This window comes from Biomphalaria glabrata, chromosome 12 (assembly GCF_947242115.1).
Source record: "Biomphalaria glabrata chromosome 12, xgBioGlab47.1, whole genome shotgun sequence".
NCBI lineage: Eukaryota > Metazoa > Mollusca > Gastropoda > Planorbidae > Biomphalaria > Biomphalaria glabrata.
In genome coordinates this window covers 38,169,221-38,190,067 of record NC_074722.1, presented here as the reverse complement: position 1 = coordinate 38,190,067, position 20,847 = coordinate 38,169,221, and the positions used below count along the sequence as shown (strand labels likewise).

The window sequence follows — 20,847 nt, the reverse complement described above, 5'->3', positions numbered from 1 at the left end:
TTCAATAAGCCCTCATCAAGAGTTTCTTCCTACAAAATGAAAATAAAAGTGTTACTCCCAATTATTCAATAATTTGAATAATTGAAAAAAAATAAAAATAAAATGGATATGTTCTCAATCATTCTATATTGGGAACATGAAAGGGATTAAGACCTCTGCTGGCAGTCACTCACTGAACTTCCCTTTGTCTGTTCTCTGTAGTGGAATATTACTTTTCAGCTTCATTTTAAAAAAAAAGTGCCCTTGTAATGACAACAAATTTCCAGTAAAGATAAAAAAAAAAGAGAGTCTTAGACTCTATATTCCTGAGTTTCATAAAAAAATTCGTATGTGTATCTGATATCATCTACATACAGCAGAAAGTAACTACATATTGTTAGATACTTAGTTTAGGAACCCACTGTAGTAGACAGACCTTGAACGCGACATTTTATAGTTACGACACAGGCATTGGGTTAGAGATTATTATTGTAGACTTGCAGGACAGTTACTGCTAAGCTCTTGAAGGGATAACATCGTTTTTTGACTCGACTGTGGCCCAGTCTGTATTAGAGTTTGTTACTCTATTTTCATCTTCAGTGAACTTGTTGCTGTGCATTGATCCTGTTGGTTATTTCTTTGTGACGTGAGGTATGTCTTAGCAATCGACCTCGTATTAGTAATACACTATACAAGATACCCTAGCATCTAAGATTATCAAGGTACTATAGAAATACAATAAGTACAACTTGTTACATTCGTTACAATATGTTATAAACCTTTATTGTAGGTGACAATAACTTTATGTCAACACAAACAATTATTTTCCAATAAGATAAGTGACTTGAAGTGGATAAGATCTAAGTACATAAGATTTCCAGGATAACCAATGACTTAGCAAGAGTTTAACCGAGACCAGTCGTCATAGGAGGCATCAGCACTGACCTGCTACGTTGCAAACTATGAGCAGTGGAGACCAATAGCTCCTTGTCACGTCACAGGTCTGTTCGACGTGGCAACGAGCCATTGCACTGCCCACACGTTGTGACGTCGCAGGTCAGTGTTGAGTCCTATTATAACTATTGGTCTCGGTTTTAATCACTGCGATGTGTGGCTGAGAGGTTTCGGCTGGCTGTTTATCAAAAAAAGGGGGGGGGGGGGCTTGAGTTCAAAACCCGACTCGAGCAGAAGATTGTTTACTGAGCGCCAGAAAACCTCTCATATACCCCCTCTCCCACTGGTCCACAAACGAAACTGGACCGTAACGCACTGGGCATGCTTTGGCCTAAACATGAAAGTTGCTCTGTATAAAAACAAAAACAAAAAAACAAGCATGACTACACACATGAAACGAGTAGAGCGTCTTTTTGAAGTAACGTCTGTAATTGATAAGAAAAGTGTCGTCAACTGTTCTTTCGTTACGTCCTAACTAGTACGGTGATTTTAGAGTTATCAGACATCTACACTTTAAGAGGAGGACAAAAAGGAAAACAAACCCTTAAAAAACGGGAGATAAACAAAGGACAAAGCAAAACTTTACAAAACAGCAGCAACAACAACTAAGCTTTCAATTTAGTTGCACAAACGTATCAACGGCTGCAATATATTAACAACATCTCGGGGCCAAAGCGACTTTTTACATTAATATATCATTCACGCAGCCAAAGTTACTTGTGGATCTCCAGGCATGTCTTTCTTATTCGGATTGAAGGGTTTGCCTTTCAGTGAGTCTGTCTGAACAGTGAGTCTATTCTTTTTCTTTTGTTCCACAGTGCAATGATGAACGAAATCGCACTTTCAGTGAGTCTGTCTGAACAGTGAGTCTATTCTTTTTCTTTTGTTCCACAGTGCAATGAGGAACGAAATCGCACTTTCAGTGAGTCTGTCTGAACAGTGAGTCTATTCTTTTTCTTTTGTTCCACAGTGCAATGATGAACGAAATCGCACTTTCAGTGAGTCTGTCTGAACAGTGAGTCTATTCTTTTTCTTTTGTTCCACAGTGCAATGATGAACGAAATCGCCTTTCAGTGAGTCTGTCTGAACAGTGAGTCTATTCTTTTTCTTTTGTTCCACTGTGCAATGATGAACGAAATCGCACTTTCTGCGTTGGCATTATACTCGGTAATTAAAAGAAATAAAAAAAAATCACTGAGTAGCAAAGGCGTAGTGAGGGGGGGGCACGATGCCCCGAGCGCCACCCTCAAGGGGGCCCCACAATCAGCCTATATGTCTATGTGATTTTCATGGAAAGTGGGGGGAGTCGCCAATAATGTACCTTGCCTCGGGCGCACATTTTGCTCACTACGCCTCTGCCGAGTAGGTCTAACTATAAGTAGGTCTAACTATAAGTAGGTCTAACTATAAGCAGCCTTGAATATAAAAACTGTAGGCCTACATGAAGGCAAATATTAAAAAAAAGTGTGATTTACTCCTCTGATGTTTTGGTTTTTTAATAGTTACAATGTTTTGTTTGGTGTAATGCACAAATTGTAAGACAAATTTCCTTAGGGACAATAAATATCATTATTATTATGTATGATCGAGTTTGTTTAATCCAGAAAATTCAAAAGATTGCTGCTAATATGTCAATATGCAGTAAAGAAGAGACTAATTTTAGACCCATGCCTTCCGGCCCACTCAAAATTGGGTCATAAATTTCACAATTAACTTTTAGCGGCAATTAAATATTTTTAAACTAACCGCTGCGGACGTCAAGGATTAAAATATCTCACAAATGGTTTCCCTAGCGCAGTAGAGGTCAGGATTAACGACATAAATTTCTAATCGGTTGGAATAGTCTATAGATCTAGTATCTAGGCTTTAATATAACTCTCTCTGTAATCAAATCATCAAAACTCTTTTATATAAAGTAGGGCTTTGAATTTTGATTTAGAATTGTTATACAGTAATTGAAGACTGAAAAATCTTGGCAAAGTGCGGTGTGTCGAAAAAAAAAAAAGGTGAATGTATGTGCGCCTTGGTTCTAAAGACGGTGAAAACATTACGTTTTTTTTTTTGCCCCATTCATTATGATTTATCTCATCTCGCTCCTTTAGGCCTACTCTGGCGTTTTCAATTTTGTTAGAAATATAGGCTATATTTTTAAAAATTCTAATAGATTTTGTTCTTTTTAGTGGAGTTTAACAGATTGCTAGTGGAGCTGGTCAACATTGAAACATTTGTGTTTTTTTCCTTGGTCAGAAATAAAAGTTGTTACCCAGAGTGAGTTTGTTTAGAGAGTTTGTTTAGACCTACACATCTGTGAGAAGACTATTTCCCGTGGCTACGCAGCCCCGGCTGCGACCTAACTTTAAATATAGGCTTATAGTGAATCGGGTGTTAGCAGAGTCTCATTCTAATCACAGCATTTCCACGCAAGAGTTTAATCAACAGCCGAAACTACAATGGACTACACACCACACTGACTTCAAAATGCTTCACTTAAAATAACAGTACGGTACTGTTGTACGAAACTCTACAGGTCTCTCTCTCTCATCTTGAACACAGGACGTGGCCATGAGCGATTGGTCTCCACTGTCCACAGATCACGTCACATATATGTGTCGGGCCTACTGTAATATAAAATCGCCTCCACACTAGAGTTATAACAATCTATCTATCTATCTATCTATCTATCTATCTATCTATCTATCTATCTATCTATCTATCTATCTATCTATCTATCTATCTATCTATCTATCTATCTATCTATCTATATCTATATATATATATCTATATCTATATATATATATATATATATATATATATATATTTATATATATATATATATATAAGGCTTGTCTTCGAGTCCGAAGATTAGTGAAGAATGCAGTATTTCCCGTGGCTGCGCAGCCCCAGCTGTGACCTTCATATTTTGCCACACCCAGGGCAAGCATAACCATTGTCCGTAGGTGGTCGATTTAGATATATATATATACATAAATTACCCGTACACGTTACATATCAATACCATGCAATCTATTCCGGAAGCCAAGTGTCATGTATATACCACCCAGCCACCGCGCCTCCATATAGGCCTATATATATGGGCTTTATGTGTATTTGTGTGCAAGCTATGTAGGATATATCCTGGATATATCTATACAGGTCTAAATGTTTGTGTGTGCATTTCTTGACGGTCTTAATGATGGCATAGGCGTAGCCGGGCATAAGTCATAGATCACGATATGGTCTTGACGTTGGTCTATAGATCGAGACATTATCTGGATGAGATAAGCTGAGATCACGACATGATATTGTTGGCTTATAGATCTATGTCATATAAGTCCGGAAGTGATCATTATGTGACCTTCACCTAGACGGAGACATGATAGTAACTCCTCCTCCTTTGTGATGTATGATCAGCACAATCCCATTTCCTGTGGCTATGGAGTTCTATATTCGCTTTAAAAAGCCGGCAGCACACATAGGAATTTATTTAGGCCTGTTGCGGTTGCCCGTTTTGATTCGATCTGCGTTATTTGTATTAAATTGATCCCCTTGTCTTGTTTCTCAGAATACCGACATTCACGGCTTCAAGCCACGAGGTTCGATCATTCCTTTTTTTTGTAATGTCGGAGGGTTCATATTAGTAATCTTATGAGATGAACCGAGCAGTGGTTTCCAGAACAGACAGTTCTCCTATAATTTTCCTTCTATAGGAGGGTTTTGAGTCTTTTGACACTCTTTGAGTGTCTTTTTATCGTAGGCCCTATGTGCGCATGTTGACCCCGTTGTGAGTGCTATCAAGTACACACTGACACAGCTCCCCATAAAAGCCAGAGTTTGGCAGGGATCACAAGATGAGATCATGACCTTCCATATCTAGTCAACCAATGGATATATCTTTAAATGTAACTCTGAAGTTGAAACAACCTAACCCTAAGTAGGCCTATTTACAATATTGTTGAGAATCTAGAATATACTATATTAAATAGATTCTATATCGACTAACTTTGGCCTAGTTTTTTTTTTCGTAAATTTGTTATATTCTAGGACTAGGTAACTTTAGATCTAGATCTATAACATCGTTATATCTAGATTCTATATTAAAAGCTATTGTTTTAATGAATATTTAGTTAACTTTACTTTATATATACATAGATAGATAAAGAACTAGAATCTAAACTGTCTATTAATCTATTTTTATTCAATGTAGCTCTAGAAGATCACAGACCTATAGAGACTCTATATAATATATAGGTCTGTGAACCAGATCTAGATTTCATGTATATCCCCACATACAGTAGATACTAAACGATAACTAGCCGTTTTAATTTTGTAAACGTTGAAAGCTTTTTTGTTTGTTTAGCAACTTCCAGTTCTTTGACTATGTTTGTAAAAAGACTGAGCAACTGATTAGACCTAACTTAACTATTAGCGTGTTACGTAAGACTTTCTACAAGTACGCGTATTAGTCTTACCTTTACTTACAGTTTAAAGTATACAGTATAAGTATTAATCAAGTAGGTCTACACGGTCACGGTCTACTCAGTCTAGTCTACTACTCTACTCTAGTCTAGTTCTAGGACTCTAGGTGACAAGGTCTAGAGTGACTAGACTAAGGACTAAGACTCTAGTCTAGAGACTAGACTCTAGACATCTGACATGATCTGATAATCAATATCATAAATGATAAGACTGATTTGATTAGGCATCATAGAGTTGACATTTGTCATTAGTCATTGTCATTAGCATATCATAAGACTGATTTGATTAGGCATCATAGAGTTGACATTACTGACATTAGTCATTAGCCATGCCATGATTATCATTAGTCACAATTAGTGAATGATTAGTGTGACATTCATTAGCCATTAGCCTTTTTTTTTTTTTTAGGTATGATTAGCCTGCCTAGGCATTTAATTTTTATCAATGATTATCATGATTCAATGAAATGAATGACAATGATTGCCCAATCAGAACCAAATCTTTTTATGTTTTATGACCAATGCGTCTTATTCGATAATTGGCAAATAAATTATAATTTAAATTTATTATTATAATTCTTTATAATAATTAATTAATTAATAATAAATCTTTATTATTATAATTATAAGCTTATACTTATTTAACTTATTCTATACTAGTTTATAATTATAGCTAGTCAATCTAGAAAAAGCTAGATTTAGATTCTAGATCTATTATAATTTTAATTTATATTTTCAAATTTAGTCCAAAATAGATTAGTTCTGGTCTAGATTCTAGATCTATTACCTATTTTTCTATTAGTCTTACTCTTACCCTTACTTACAGTTATTGGGTTAAATCTAACTCTACCATAGTAATAATGATCATATAGAAGACATCTGATTAGCATTGCTTATAATCATACAAATGTGTTTCTCAAAAATATGTTATTGTAAATGAAAAAAAAAAGACGCAACACAAGCTAAAGGGGATATCACTGAAATAGATCAAGAATTGTGAAATTGATATTGAAGAGAAATCATTTCTCACTGCATCACTATTATACCTAGCAATTTGTATAAATCCAGCAGATTTGAAAAGCATGAAATTTCATCCAGGATCATGCGCAAATGTTCTTTCACAGAAATTACCATTGTATTTTTATAGAAAATATTGGAAATGTAAAACTATTAATTTTCGTCAAATTTTTTCTGCCAAAACTAAAGTGTCATTTGGAAGTATCGGATATTTTAAGACAAATCAAGGAATGTTGCATTTGATCATTGCAGTGATGTTTTTCTTTGCTTCTTATAATTCTTTTGGCAGTATATTCATCACTAACATTCGTCGATGAATCATAAAATGATGTCCGATAAGTTTTGGTGACTCATATTGTACCAAACATTGAAATCCAGATCAATGTCATAACAATGAAATCACAAGAAATTTTTTACGTTTTAAAAAATAAACCAGTTTTATCAAATTTGCACATATCACATATTGTAGTAGTTGTTTCAACAGGTTTCCTACCTAAAAAGAAACGCCTTGTTTAAATTGTCTAAAATAGAGTGTATATCATTTTCATTAAAGTTCTGCAGCTTCTATCAAAATGAAGTTACTGATATTTCATTATCATAGATCTGGCTTATAGAACTTAGTTACAAATAACATACTGTGGTTTTTCAATTTTAATATAACTATCAAAGTGAAACCATACCATTAAAAAATTGTCATTTTCTTTTCTTAACGTTCTTTGGAATGTTTCATAATAAAAATATTAACTTTAATAACATGGACTTTTAAACAATGGTGAAACAATGAAACAATTAAATATAAACGAAAATGCTTTTTATATATGTCACGACGAGTGCAAATTTTACTATAGAAATAAAATCTATGATTTAAAAAGATTTAATTCTATAACAATAAAAATGTTAGAAATCATTCTGATTCTGCATCATCTATCCTTAAACAATAAAATAAAGTAACTACCAATGGGAAAAAATTCAAGTCTTACACTTTAATAATATTACATATTTCTATTGGTCTTGGGTGGCCCCTGCAAAAATCATAATTGAGAACACCTGTACTATGCTATTGGCAATTGGATGATTATAAAATTCTCGTTTTAACGCTTTCTCTCCTAACTGACGATACCAGCGTTGATTCCACCAGAATGTGGTAGATAATTACGGAGAGAAAGAGTTAAGGGGGGACAGGACAGAGCAGGATGTGAAAAGTAAAAAAAAAAGGTACTAGCCCAAGAATCATCATAAATAGAGCCTGATCTAATATTTCAAAATAACTGAAAAGCAGAAGAATAGTCAGTATAAAGAAGACTATTTGTTAATGCAGAATACAATAGGCCTACATCGGGAGGAAGTGCACATAAATATGAAGAATAAAAAGAAAAGAAAAGGAATTTATAAGATAACTGTGATCATTAAGTTTATTGCAAGCTCTCACACAATTTTGTAACAGCACAACTCTAGCTACTTTTAGATTAAAATTAGTTCCAATATATTCAATATTTGTCTCTTTCCTGTTTACATCTTTCAATATCAATTCTATAGGTGTTTTTTTTAATTTTAATCAGAGCAATTGGTGTAATTATTTTTTCTAGATGATTATTGCATAATATTGAATGCAACATGGCAACAGCTGTTGTTATTGGTGGAGGTGTTAGTGGTCTTGCCTCAGCATTGTATATACAGAGATCTTTGCCACAATTTTCTAAGGTCAGTATAGTTGTCTGAGCTAATTGTTTTGAAAGAGATCTTCATCAAGGGATGTATTTATATCATCTATGCTTTTTACATTGTTTTGTTTTGTGATTTTAAAAAATCCTTGTTTAGTTATTACTTTTTACATCTTTTTATACTTTACAAGTTGTTTACAACTTTACATATAACACTCTACATGAGTCTGTCTTCTTTTTACATATCAGAAATTGTCATGTCTGCTATAAAAGTTTATCTATGTGTTGGTTTAGTAACATTTTGACAACTAAATATTTTGTTTCGTGCAAATTAATTCCTGCTTTTTTAGCTCTTTTTATACTGATTTTAAATTTAAAGCAATTTAAAAAGATTTAATTCAAAGAAAAAAGGTAATAATTAAAAGAAACATCCTAAGATTTATAGATTGACAAAAAAAGTGAATTTTTCTTAGATAATTTAATTATGGAGAGATTTGTACAAACATTTTTTTTTTCATTGAGTAAATGATTGTTTATCATTAGTGTCTTGAAAAATCGATCTTATATATTTACTAATAATATTATGTAGGGTGATTCTGTATTAAATAAACAAATTAGCAGTAATATTTATTAAGTTATATTTATTAAATTTAAATAGTTTGATGACATAATTACATTGTTTTTTTATGTTATTGTAGGTAATTCTACTTGAAGGCAGCAGTCAAGTAGGAGGATGGGTTAATACCACTACCTATCCTGATGGAGCTATTTTCGAACATGGTCCTCGAAGTTTACGTCCAGTGGGTGAGGCTGGCAGAAACACACTTTTGTTGGTAAATTGATGACAATTCTTTCACATAATGATGTAAACTTAAAGCTTTTCAGAACCAGAGTAGTAGTTAAGCTAGTGTTCTTTGAGTAACTGTATCTGATGATACCATAATTTGACTTGAGTAAACATTTCCATGTGTCAGATATGAACATTGTGGAAGTGAGTCAAAGGGATTGATTGCAGTAATAGTGCAAGTTTAAAACCAAGGGCCCCCACTCTGAGAAAATGGAAAAGTTTGTTTTTTTCATTGTTCAATTTCAATTATTTTCTTCAACATTTTTAAAATTCTATTGATCAATATGTGTAACAGTTGCAATTTAGAATGGAACATTCCAATAGCCTTCACACTTTTATCACTGCTCTAGTTCATCACACACTGGCAACTGTTCTCATGCAGACTTACACATTTACGACTAGTGATGGGCAAAAGTTAACTAAAAAGTTGCTAACTTTTAGTTTAACTAAAAAAAAATAGTTAAGGCCAAAGTTTAATTAAAAAATAAAAGTTTAGTTAAAATCCTAGTTTAATTAGTTTTTTTTAGTTACAAACTAAAAAGTTTAATTACACATTTTACAAACTTTTTTAACATACATACCAATAAATATTTAAATTGATGTAATTTGGAGAATATATATAGTGAATAATAGAGTGGAGAATAAACAAGAGGGTGCACAGGTCACTAGAAAGCCTTTTGACCTTTACCCTATAATGGTCGCTATTCCCGCCTTTTCAAAAAAATACACGTGTTCATTATATTTCCAGCAAGTTTCACTGCCTTATAAATCCTGATTCTATAGATCTACATTTTGCTGCTTTTTATTAAATACCAGTTTGTTCCTGTATAGCTGCAGGCAAAGAATTTTGCTTTACTATAGATCTAAAAGAAATGTCGACTCTTTTTATTTAAAAACTTTTTACTAGATCTAGAATCTAGAGTTAGAGTCAACTGACGTCTAAGCACTGGCGGATCCAGGGGGGGGCGGTAGGGGCGATCGCCCCCCCCACTGGGCCGACCCCCCCCCCCCCCCCCCAGGGGGGGGGCAGACGAACTTTAGTATAGGATTCACACAATTTGTATACGAATTTATTACTTATGTTAAAAATATATACTAATTATTTATATTTCAACATATTTTTAGATTATTTCGCCCCCCCCCCCCCTCCAGTATGTTGGCCGATTTGGTGGAGTCGGGAGGGGGCGATGGTATCAATTCCGCCCCCCCTACACTTTCGAGTGGGGGGGGCGGTCCAATTTATTGGTAGAAATCACAGCCTGCTAACAAATCAATTAAATATCTATATCCCTGCAACTTGTTATTGATATTTTAACCGATCTTTATATTATGTCGTTCCCTGTTTGCCGATTGGTGGGGGGGGGGGACGAATACCTCTTCTGCCCTTCCCACCTAAACCCTTTCAGTGGGGGGGGGGGGCGGTCCGTTTTTATGGAGAAATCATAGTTTGTGAACAAAATTAGTTGAATTAATATATACATTTTATATTATGTCGCTCCCTTCCTGGTATTTTGGCCGATTCGGTGGGGTGAGGGGGGGGGGGGCGATTGCATGTACTGCCATCCCCACTCTAGCTCTCTGAGTGCTGGGGGGGCGGTCCTATTTTTGTGGAGAATCATAGTTTGTGAATAAAATTAGTTGAATATCTATATAATATAAACTACGTATTGATATGTGACCCATTGTAAATATGTCGTACCACACTCTAATCTCAAATTGTATCATTAGTAGCCTAAATTTAAATGAAAAAGGGTTGTACCAGGTGGGAGGGGCGATACATGCAATCGCATTTCCCCCATCGGACAAATCAATACTTTTTCTTTTTGTATTATAGTTAAGAAATTACAAAATTAAAAAAATCTGTCACTAATATAATTTATATATACTATAAATTAAATTCTTATATCGAGTCGCCCCACCCCTATTCTTTACTGCCAAATGCAATCTTTAGCAGAAATTAGTAAAGGAGCGAGGATTAATCGTTTTCACTCTACCGCCATTCCCATTTCCAGACAGAGTTTTTGTAATTTCACATGAAGTTATCATAAGTATTTTAAGAAAGACTTTGCATTGGAAAAGTTAGAATTCAAACGAAATTTTTCAGTATTAAGAGTCATGATTGAGATGAGTTCTAAACTCAAATAACGTTTTCATAGTCGCCTTTTCCCAATCTTTACTCAATCTGATATTTTTCTAGCTAAATAAATTTGGGACTATAACTCACAATTTATACTAGAGTTTTCTTGAATATTATTTATCGAATAAGTTTTTTTTCGGCGGCGATCCTCAAAGCAAAAATCTAAATACGTGGGGTATCCTATCTTTTCAAGGAACAAATCGGTTTTATTTGCAATGTATTCAGGGACTATAAATTCATATTAGAATATTTTTCAAGTACAACATTATTCGAAAGGTCGTTTTTTAAAAGTATGAATAAAATATAAATAAAAGAAAATTACTTAGGCCTACTCTAAAATCTATGAGCGTAGTCAAAGGGGTTTTGAGTTTAAGCCCCCGCCATCTTAAGTGTAAGAAAAAAAAAAGCAAATTACGCACTCAAAATGCTATGAGCGTTGCCGAAAGGGGTTTTGAGTTTAAACCCCCATTCAGAGGGGTTTAGTGCTAAAAATACATCTTCAATATAAAAAAAGCAAATTACACACTTAATTATTTGAGCGTAGCCAAGCCAATCGGGGGTTTTGAGTTTCTTCTACAGATGGCTTTTTTTTTTAAAAGTTTAAAACCCCTCCAGATGGTTTTGAGTCTAAGATCCCCCTACAGAGCATTTTGAGGTGGAAAACCCCCAACAGAAGATTTTGACGATTAAACTTCTCTTTTCGATATAAAATCTAAAGCAAACTTCAGTCACTTAATTCCAAGAGCGTATTCAAGAGAGGTTACACATTTTTACCAGTGGCAGGGCTCCATTAATAAACTGCAGTGAATAGTCATCTACCGAAATCGAAAAACACTAAATATAGCTCAACAAAGATGGCTAAGACAGATTTCAGGAGTCAGTTATAGAGATCGGATCTAAATCAAGGAAATCCAATGCCGAAAGGGAGTCGACCCCTTAGTAAGATTGTGAGAGAACGTCGCATGAGGTTTGCGGGACATGTTCTCCGAACAATTGAATTACGCATAAGAAGAGTTGCAATGATATCCTAGTACAACTTGACGCCACTTGACTTTGTTGGCTTTCAATACCAGAAATAGTGCTTGGCGGCGGGGCTTCGCCCCGCGCTGGGGAGCTACTGGCGCTCCCCCAGACCCCCTTGCTAGTAATGGCGGGGAGTCTACAATTTTATGGAAACAGCTTGATGGCAAATGCGCCGAACGACGAGGGAGGGTCTAAGTCAGTAAGAATAGGTTTTTTAAATAGAACTTTTTAATAGCAGGAAAATGCACTGTAGATACCTCAGAATATGCATTTTGTTGGTTTTCAATATCAGAAATAGTGCTCGGCGGCGGGGCTTCTCACCTAGCGCTCCCCCAGACCCCTTTGCTAGTAGTGTCGGGGAATCTACAATTTTTTCACTAACTCATGGAAGAACCTATTCTAGGGCACAATAAACGTCTTCCGAAAGAATGAAGGGTCAGAATGTAATAAAGATTATGTACACACACACACACACACACACACACATAAATACATATAATTTTTTTTCGCCGGGGGAGGGGGGGTGTCGGGGGGAGGGGAGAAAAAAATTCACCCCCCAAACCCCCCCCCCCCCCCGAAAAAAAATCCTGGCTACGCCCATGCATTCTAGTGATTCTATTAAGATCTACATATATCCCATAAAGACATTTAAATATTTTTTCATGTGCACAAACATTTTGCTAAAGAGATTGGTTGTGCTTTATACTTTATATTTTCATGTTTGGCTGTTTTGTCCTTAAAAAAGGTCGAAATAGTTAGTAAAAGTTTAACTAATGTTTCTTAGTTTAGTTTAACTAATTTTTTCAATTTGTGGTTAACTAAAAGTTTAATTACTTTTTTTTAGTTTAAACTTAGTTTTAGTTTAACTAAAAAAATTTAGTTTAGTTCCCATCACTATTTACGACACATATATAAGTCAAATTTGGTTACATACAAATACACATATTCCTCCCTGACATTATTCAACTATAGTTGCATCAAGACAATGGCTTGTGGGAAAACAAAAGAGTAAAGTTCCCCTTTCAGACCATGCGGTCTAGAGGGCAAATGATGATGTTAAGGTCATCTATTTCTGTGGTCCACGGTTAATGAGGGTGTTATGTGGCCAACACAAGGATCGACCGCCTTTACTTTTCCCTGTCTAATGTTAGGCACTCATTAGAGCTGGGTGGACTCAGAGGCATCCTAAAGATCACAACAAGTTCGAAAGCCAATTACTTTAACACTCAGCCATCTCACCGCCTTATTGCTTCTAAGGTTAAACTTTATTTTTCAATTTAGAGAATTCCTTGAGACATTCCTACAAAATGTAACTCTGTATTCGTATTAACATTACTTTAAAAAAAAATTTTTTTATGAAGAATGGATGGCTGCCTGTTAATGTTGTATGCACTCTTGACAGTCATTCGATGGTCTTGATGGCCCCGGGTTCGAACCCTGTGCACTGCCGCCTCTTACAATCCTGCTGGAGGTTAAAGCTGTGATGTAATTATCTTTAAATCTATAAAGGAACCTCCAAAAGGTGTAAAAAAAAACATAACGGATCAAAGAAGAATAAGTTTTTAAAAAGTTAAATATTAATTTTTATTATATCTTTTTAACAATTAAAAAATTCCCATAATCGCATCTTAAAGTAAAATATTGTTTTGTGTAATTACTCAATTTAACTTTCATTTTACCTACTTAAAAAGGATTGAAATCTCACACATGGTTAGATAGGCCTACATCTTCAAAAAATGTCAAAAGTCCACAATGGACTTACTAATACACTATATCTTTGGCAATTAAAGACACAGATTGAACAGACATGTTACAATACATCAGTCAGTAACCTATATTTATGTTATTTTTACTTCTGGTTTTCATTGATCAGACATACAGCTAATGAAACTAAAATATCACACCTTCGCCTTTTGCAGCTGATGCTCAATAATTGTTTATATATGAAAACGATGTTATGCTATTAGCTGATTATAATTGTTCAAATTTTTTAAAACAATAGCTTTGAAGACATAAAGAATAATTCCATGTTCCTCATTCTTTTGTAATTGAAATATGTTTTGTATACTCTACAGGCTGAAGAGCTTGGCCTAACCAAGCATGTTTTACCAATATTTCCTTCTGATCCTGCAGCTAAAAATAGATATTTGTTTGTTGATGGGAAACTATGCGCTTTACCCACCAGTAAGTTTTTGCCTTGTGCTTCATTAGACATTACAAAAAAGTAAGACATTAGCAAATTAAAAACTTATATATATATATACTGAAGAAGCTTTTTATTTTTAAAACTGATTTTTAAAAAATCTATCTTTAATAGAAGAAACATGAACTCAAACTGATAAGTGTTTTGCACTTTTTTTTTCATGTCATTATCAATTTATCCATGTTTTACAACATTCTTTTTGAAATGAGAACTGATTTTTGTTGGCCTATTTTAAAGCGTATTTTATGTTTACACTTAGATGCGTGGAGCATGTTCAAAAAACTGCCACCTTTCACCAAGCCTCTAATAACCTCACTTTGGAAGGAACCTTTTCATAGAAGGAGTAATGAACAGGATGAGTCTATTTACAGTTTTGTAAGCCGAAGATTGGGTCCAGAGGTATATTCTTGTTGTTTTTTTTTTTGAGTCAGGGAGGTTTTATATAGAAGGATGTAATGTAGCGGAATAATACTAGCTCTATAATATACAAAAAATGATCTGCTTGATATAAGAAGTAGTAAAGAATCCTACTTTCTGTTTCTATATTTTTAAAAACATCTTTTTAGTTTGCAGATATTGCTATAGATGCCCTTTGCAGAGGTATTTTTGCAGGTGACTGCAGAAAGCTTAGTGTTCAGGCATGTTTCCCACCTCTTTATGAAATGGAGAAAAAATATGGCTCCTTAATAGCTGGAGCTGTTTTTGGTTTCAAAGGTAAATAGGAAGTATTGGCTCTGTGATTTTGATATATAGCTTCTGTTACATCAGTTCAAGGCTTATCACATAAAGAATAACAATATATATATATATATATATGTACAATTCTAATGCACACATACATACATACATTTCATCCTTAAAAACCTCCTAAAATTTTGTCATGGAAAAGTGCTACTAACCCTGTCTAAATACTTTTGATTCAATGAATGAAAGTAGCCTAGCTCTCTGTAAACTTTTGTCCTTTGCAATTTTTAGTTTTAATTTTTACATAATTGAAAGTGTTAACTAATTCATTGACTTTTTAAAATGCATTCAAGTTAAACATCTGATTGTTAAAAAAAACACTCTTGCCGTGGAAAAAGCTGCAAAATTTTTTTTTGAGCTGTGACATATTTTTCTATCACATTTATATCTAAAAAAAAAACATTTCACATTACCTTAAAATGATCTAAATATGTGCAACTTTTGGTCTTCTCAAAGTGTTTTGTTTATAAAAAAATTAATTATGTTTTCATATTGTTTACACTTACATATAAACTCTAACCCTACAAGCTAGTTTGTTTATAATGTGTAAGTTTGCTAAGCTACCTAAAAATTTGTAGCAACCTCCCTTTTGTCAAATTGTTTTATTTTTCTATATTTTTACTGGAATTCTAAATCTAAATAGGCTCATTTCAGTTTGAGATTTTTCTAAATCTAATAGAATGTTTAACAGATCAAACTTTCCTCACATCTTACTTCTAAATGTCTCTGTAACTTTAGAGTAAATATTGGAACCAAACACACTGAACGTCAATGCCGAATTGGAAGCCTCCCCAAATAAATCTTAACTTTCAAGTAAAGTTATGTACCAAAAAAGACTGAATTCTTCAGAATTGACATAAGAATTAAACAATCCATGGACCCAGCACTTTGAGCATGAATAAAAAATATCGCTAAAAGTCTAATAAAGTGATTTTGAATTTAAAAACAAATGCTCGGTGACTTTTTGGTAAAGACTTTTCTCATAGATGCCTGATATGCTAATGTCTTCATCTAAAAATTAATATTTTGGAAAGTGTTTATTAATTTCATCATTTGGAACTTGGCAACGCCAGGATGTATTGAGATCCAACATTGAAGAGTAAAACACTTTGGTGTCCCAAACTTTAACATAACATTTAAATTCATTAACATTATGTATTTATTTTCACTCAACTTAAGTGGAAGTTACTAATTCAGTTATTATTTCCTCAGATCCCAAAGTTGAAGCTACTGGCTTAGTCAGGCGAGCTATTGAAGATAAGTGGGCCTCCTGGTCATTATCTAGAGGGCTTCAACAATTGACCGATGCTATGGCTGCCTCAATACAGAACACAAAAGAAGGTGAAATAAGGCTGGACACTAAGGTCACTTCTCTCAAGCGAAATCAAAATGGTAAAATTATAGTAAGTGAATTTTTTTTAAAAATTTGATTTATAATGGCCCCATTTTGGCTGGACAGTGGATGTGCCCTAATAAATAACTGGTTAAGATTGCTTCTAGTTAAGTTTGTCAGACTCTACTGTGATTAAACAAAATTTTGGATTGTCACTTTTAGTAAATGAGAATGAATCTTTCTTATTTCAGCTTTATTCCTGTCTAATGTCATTTCAACCCTTTTGCTCTCTGCAAGGATCATACCACCTTGTACAAATGTCTACATGCTGCCTGATTATGGGCTATTTGGACCCACATAGTCATATTTCTTAGGTCCTGCTTAGTCTTGTTTTAGTCTTGGATGTCCTTCAGGTCTGCACAGCATAAAGGATGATTTTGAGAACTCTGCCATCTAGCATGTCGCGACATGTCTGAGCCAACATTGTCTTCTATGTGTCCTACATAGACACTGCTTTATTGAATTTTTGTTGGATGCAAACATGATCTTTCCAGAAGATGCACACAATGCATTGCAGACAGCGTATGTGAAAACCAGTCAATCTATGCTCTAGATAGATGTCACACTTCTATTAAACAGATTGCTTCCTATACAGGATTTTTAGACTGGCATTTTTGTTTTCATGGTCAATTTAGCATTTTTCCAGTCCGAGAGAATTTTGAGATTGCAGAGGCTTTTCTAATTCTTTTTATGACATCATCAGCTCAAAAATGTATTGTCTCTATTTATGGTTATTATTATTACTACTATTTTAATTTTTGTGGCTCATTGATTTATCTGTTTTATTCTTAGGTCTCTACCCCATCAGATTCTATTGAAGCTTCTCTTGTTATATCTGCTGTCTACAGTAAAGGTAAGACAAAGACTGCTTTATTGATCCTTTAAAAAATTTGTTGTGATTACAAGGATTCTTTTCAAGGTCCCTGGTCAATGAATAGCGCTGATACAGACTGACAGAATAAGGAACAAACAAATTGTACTTACAGTTCGCAACTATGTGATATAGTGATATTGGGGGTTGTCTTCTAAGATTTTGTTGCAAAAGCTTATTTAAATATGGTAGGATTTTACAGGTGTTTTTTAACGCTATTTTTTATAAGACTGTCCAAGCAAGGCCACAGCACTGTCCAAGCAAGGCCACAGCACTGTCCAAGCAAGGCCACAGCACTGTCCAAGCAAGGCCACAGCTGGGATGACACATTGCCTTGCCAAAAGTTATTGCACATGTTGGCAAATTTTGTATTGTTGCACAGTAAAAATTAACCAATAGTTTAAAGCTTTTGGTATAAGAAAAATAGCCACTGTATTTTTTTGGGGCCTGTTGTCTACTATGACACCCAGATATCTGATTAACGATTAACAGATCATGTTTGGTGCTCCAGTAGACTAAGGGATAGATGAAGTTGAAGGTGTTTCATGCACTAATTATTATCTTTAATAGATTTTATTACTTTGTTTACAGGAGTGCTTGCCTCAGTATAAAGTTGGACATGTTTCTTGGGTGGAGAAAGTGGAACAGAAAATCAAGGAGAGTAACCTTCCATTGCACCTAGTGGGCTCTTCCTATAGAGGGCCAGCCATCAATGACTGCATCTATAATGCTAAAAAGGTGGTTGAATCTTTAAAGGCACACTGATAGCATTCACATGTACGAGCATATGTAAAGTTCTTGCTGAATCCATTGTGTGTGTGTTGAAGTACTTCTATTTTGTAATAAATGTTATAAAAGGTATGGAAAAAAACATTACACATGTGGTTCTAATCATAATACCAGGATTGAGTGCCATTGTTCACAATTTTGTCATTCTAAAGATTGCAATGAAATATTTGTAATATTTTTTTCTGCCCTACCTCACCCTTCCTCTTGTCCCATCCTTTACCCAAAGTATAGTTTGTATTCTTTCAAAAACTTTTGAGAGAGAGAGAGAGACAGAAAGAAAGAGTATTTTGTTTGTTAATCAGATTTTAAAGTTTTACTCTCATTCTTATCTGGAATCATTCAAAGTCTATTAGATGACAAAGACTTGTACAGTTCTTAGAGAGTAGAGTTTTTGTTGCAGCATGTTCAAGTAGTAGTTACAATAATTTGCATGTGATTTTTTTTTTGTTTTGGGAGCTCAGTGTCATCATAGCCCCAGGAAGGTGAATGGGTTTTAAAGTCTCCAGCTATGATGGTGTGTCTAGTGCCTATCATTATTCTATCATCTTAAGCCAGTTCTGAAAGATTATAAGTCTTGATGCACTAGAAGCATATATTGTTTTTCCTGATTTCCAACACCAAAGTGTCTGTCCTCCCCTGACCTACATCTGTGGGCACTTTCTTTGCAACCAGACAATTAGCCACTGATACAAAAGACTGGATGAATACCCCCCAGCTAGAAAACTAGTAGATGGTTAGAGATGCAGAAGATGTATCCGGATATAGTCTTTCATGCATCATGCCACAAGATTAGCTGATAAAGATGGCCTCTCCATCAACAGGCAAAATATTCAACATTTTCACTGCCTTCCCCCTTGGTATTGCCCCACAGACCCAGACATTCACTTGAAACTAGTGGATTCCAATGCCACTAATCTAAGGCATTCATCTACTGCCACTGAATAATAGCACCATCAATGCCTTCAAGCCTAATGCTATTTTTACATATACTGATAGGTCAGCATCAATAGACTCTGGAAGAGCAGGTTTTGGAGCCTAAATTGAGTTTCTTGGTTCTGACTCAGTTAAAATCTTTGGATCTTGTGGTAGTGTTTGCAGTTTCAATATGGAGGCCATGGTCATCTGTAAAGCCTTAAAAGTCATTACGAGGGCAACACAGACTGTTATGGTCACTGGCTCGAAGCCTGTGCTACAGGCTTTGCAAAGCTCTGGACTATGCCCCCCCCCCCTATATCAACACGGTCATCATGGCTTCACACAATATAAACCAATGCTAAGGCACCCCGGTAATAATGCAGTGGGTACCGAGTCAGATAGGAGTGACTGGCAACATCATTGCAGACTCCTTGGATGTGAGTTTCCAGCATGCTCTGGCAACAATAAAAAAAAAATAGAAATGGAAAAATGGTTGAGTGCTGGGACATAAGCCTGTGAAGTCTGGTGGTGGAGGCTGCCAATGCCTGAGCTAGTTATAATAGCATAGTGAAGGATGGGTCACTGTCCCGTTGGCTTATATTTAGCATGTCTCACATGAATCTTTGACTCACTGCTGTAGGGAACAAGAGGAAACCATGTCTCATAATCTTGTTGATTGCCCCAGACTTGCTGACCTCTGTCTCGACAGGTCTGGGGAAACCACTAATTCTTGACCTATTGTGACATACATGCACTTCGCAAAACATCAAGGTTTCTGTCCAAAGCTATTATAAGAGAGGATTTGAACCTCTTAAGCCCTCACTGAAATAAAGTTTGATGATGATGATTTCAGGAGATAGAATTTTGTTCAATTGGCTCCTTCATGTTGCTTTTACCAGGTGGAAGGGACAAAAAGACAGAAGCAGGTCAAGTTACAATATGCCCCACACCCGCCACCCTAAAAAAGGAAATATGTCTATGTTAACAAAAAAAAAAAAGAAAGTACTATGAAATAGAGGATTGTCTAATATCCATCTAGAACTGTACTCCATCCTATAATGAAAGAAATGACCTTTACCTTTAATTTGGTGCCTACATTAAATCTACAGCTTCTTTTTTTTCCAGTTAGGGATAAGGCGATATTCTCCTGTGACATCACTCGGACACTTAGAAAGTAGTTCATGCCAAAAACTATGGGCTGGAAAGGCGGAGCATGGACGTGGGTTTCATGATCCTTCCAGATCCAAGATCTTCTTCTTGACCCAGTTAAATCTAATTCAATTCCGACCTGTTGATCATAATTTAACCTGAAAGAAAGAAATCACTTTGTTCATATTTAGGTTATTTTCAAACATGTTCTATATTTATAATTTGTTTTACAACTTCCAAAACTTATAATGAAACAAAAAATGATAGAATAAAACCCTATGTTGATCACTTGTCAATTTTATTGCCTAATACATTGTTTTATTTATTGTTCTATCAGTTATGTAAGATACATTTTGTTTTGTTTTTTATCAGTAAATTATGATGACACTGCTCTAAATATAATTAGTCAAAGTAAAGTTCCCCTTTCAGACCGTGTGATCTATAGGGCAGATGATATTAAGGTCATCTGTCTCCTAATGAGAAGTGTGTTATGTGGCCAGCACAATGACCAACCGCCTTTACTTTACCCAACTAAAGTCAGATACCCAAAAAGTTGGGTAAATATAATATAATGCAAGCATATTGAAATAGCTTAAGGCCAACTTTAAAAAAAATGAATAATACAATAAACAGAAATAGATAGGAATACATTAAAGCTTTAAAGTCAATTGTATCATCCTTTTAGTTTGA

At 34.8% G+C, this 20,847-nt stretch overlaps 1 protein-coding gene across 8 annotated transcripts; it reads left to right on the top strand.

Annotated features, from left to right (window-relative positions):
* The first annotated feature begins 611 nt into the window (after positions 1-611).
* On the top strand, positions 612-17,367 carry LOC129922158 (protoporphyrinogen oxidase-like). Of its 8 annotated transcripts, XM_056006966.1 has the most exons (9): positions 8,012-8,126; positions 8,336-8,374; positions 8,785-8,919; positions 13,245-13,350; positions 14,169-14,277; positions 14,556-14,695; positions 14,863-15,010; positions 16,253-16,443; positions 17,226-17,367. In XM_056006966.1, the coding sequence occupies exons 3-9, from the start codon at positions 8,846-8,848 to the stop codon at positions 17,316-17,318; spliced, it is 861 nt and encodes a 286-aa protein (XP_055862941.1). In that variant the 5' UTR covers positions 8,012-8,126; positions 8,336-8,374; positions 8,785-8,845; the 3' UTR covers positions 17,319-17,367. The 8 variants fall into 8 exon arrangements, with proteins under 8 accessions (XP_055862939.1, XP_055862940.1, XP_055862937.1 ...); XM_056006964.1 differs by lacking the exons at positions 8,336-8,374; positions 13,245-13,350 and adding an exon at positions 612-630; XM_056006965.1 differs by lacking the exons at positions 8,336-8,374; positions 13,245-13,350 and adding an exon at positions 2,082-2,100.
* The last annotated feature ends 3,480 nt before the right edge of the window (positions 17,368-20,847 follow it).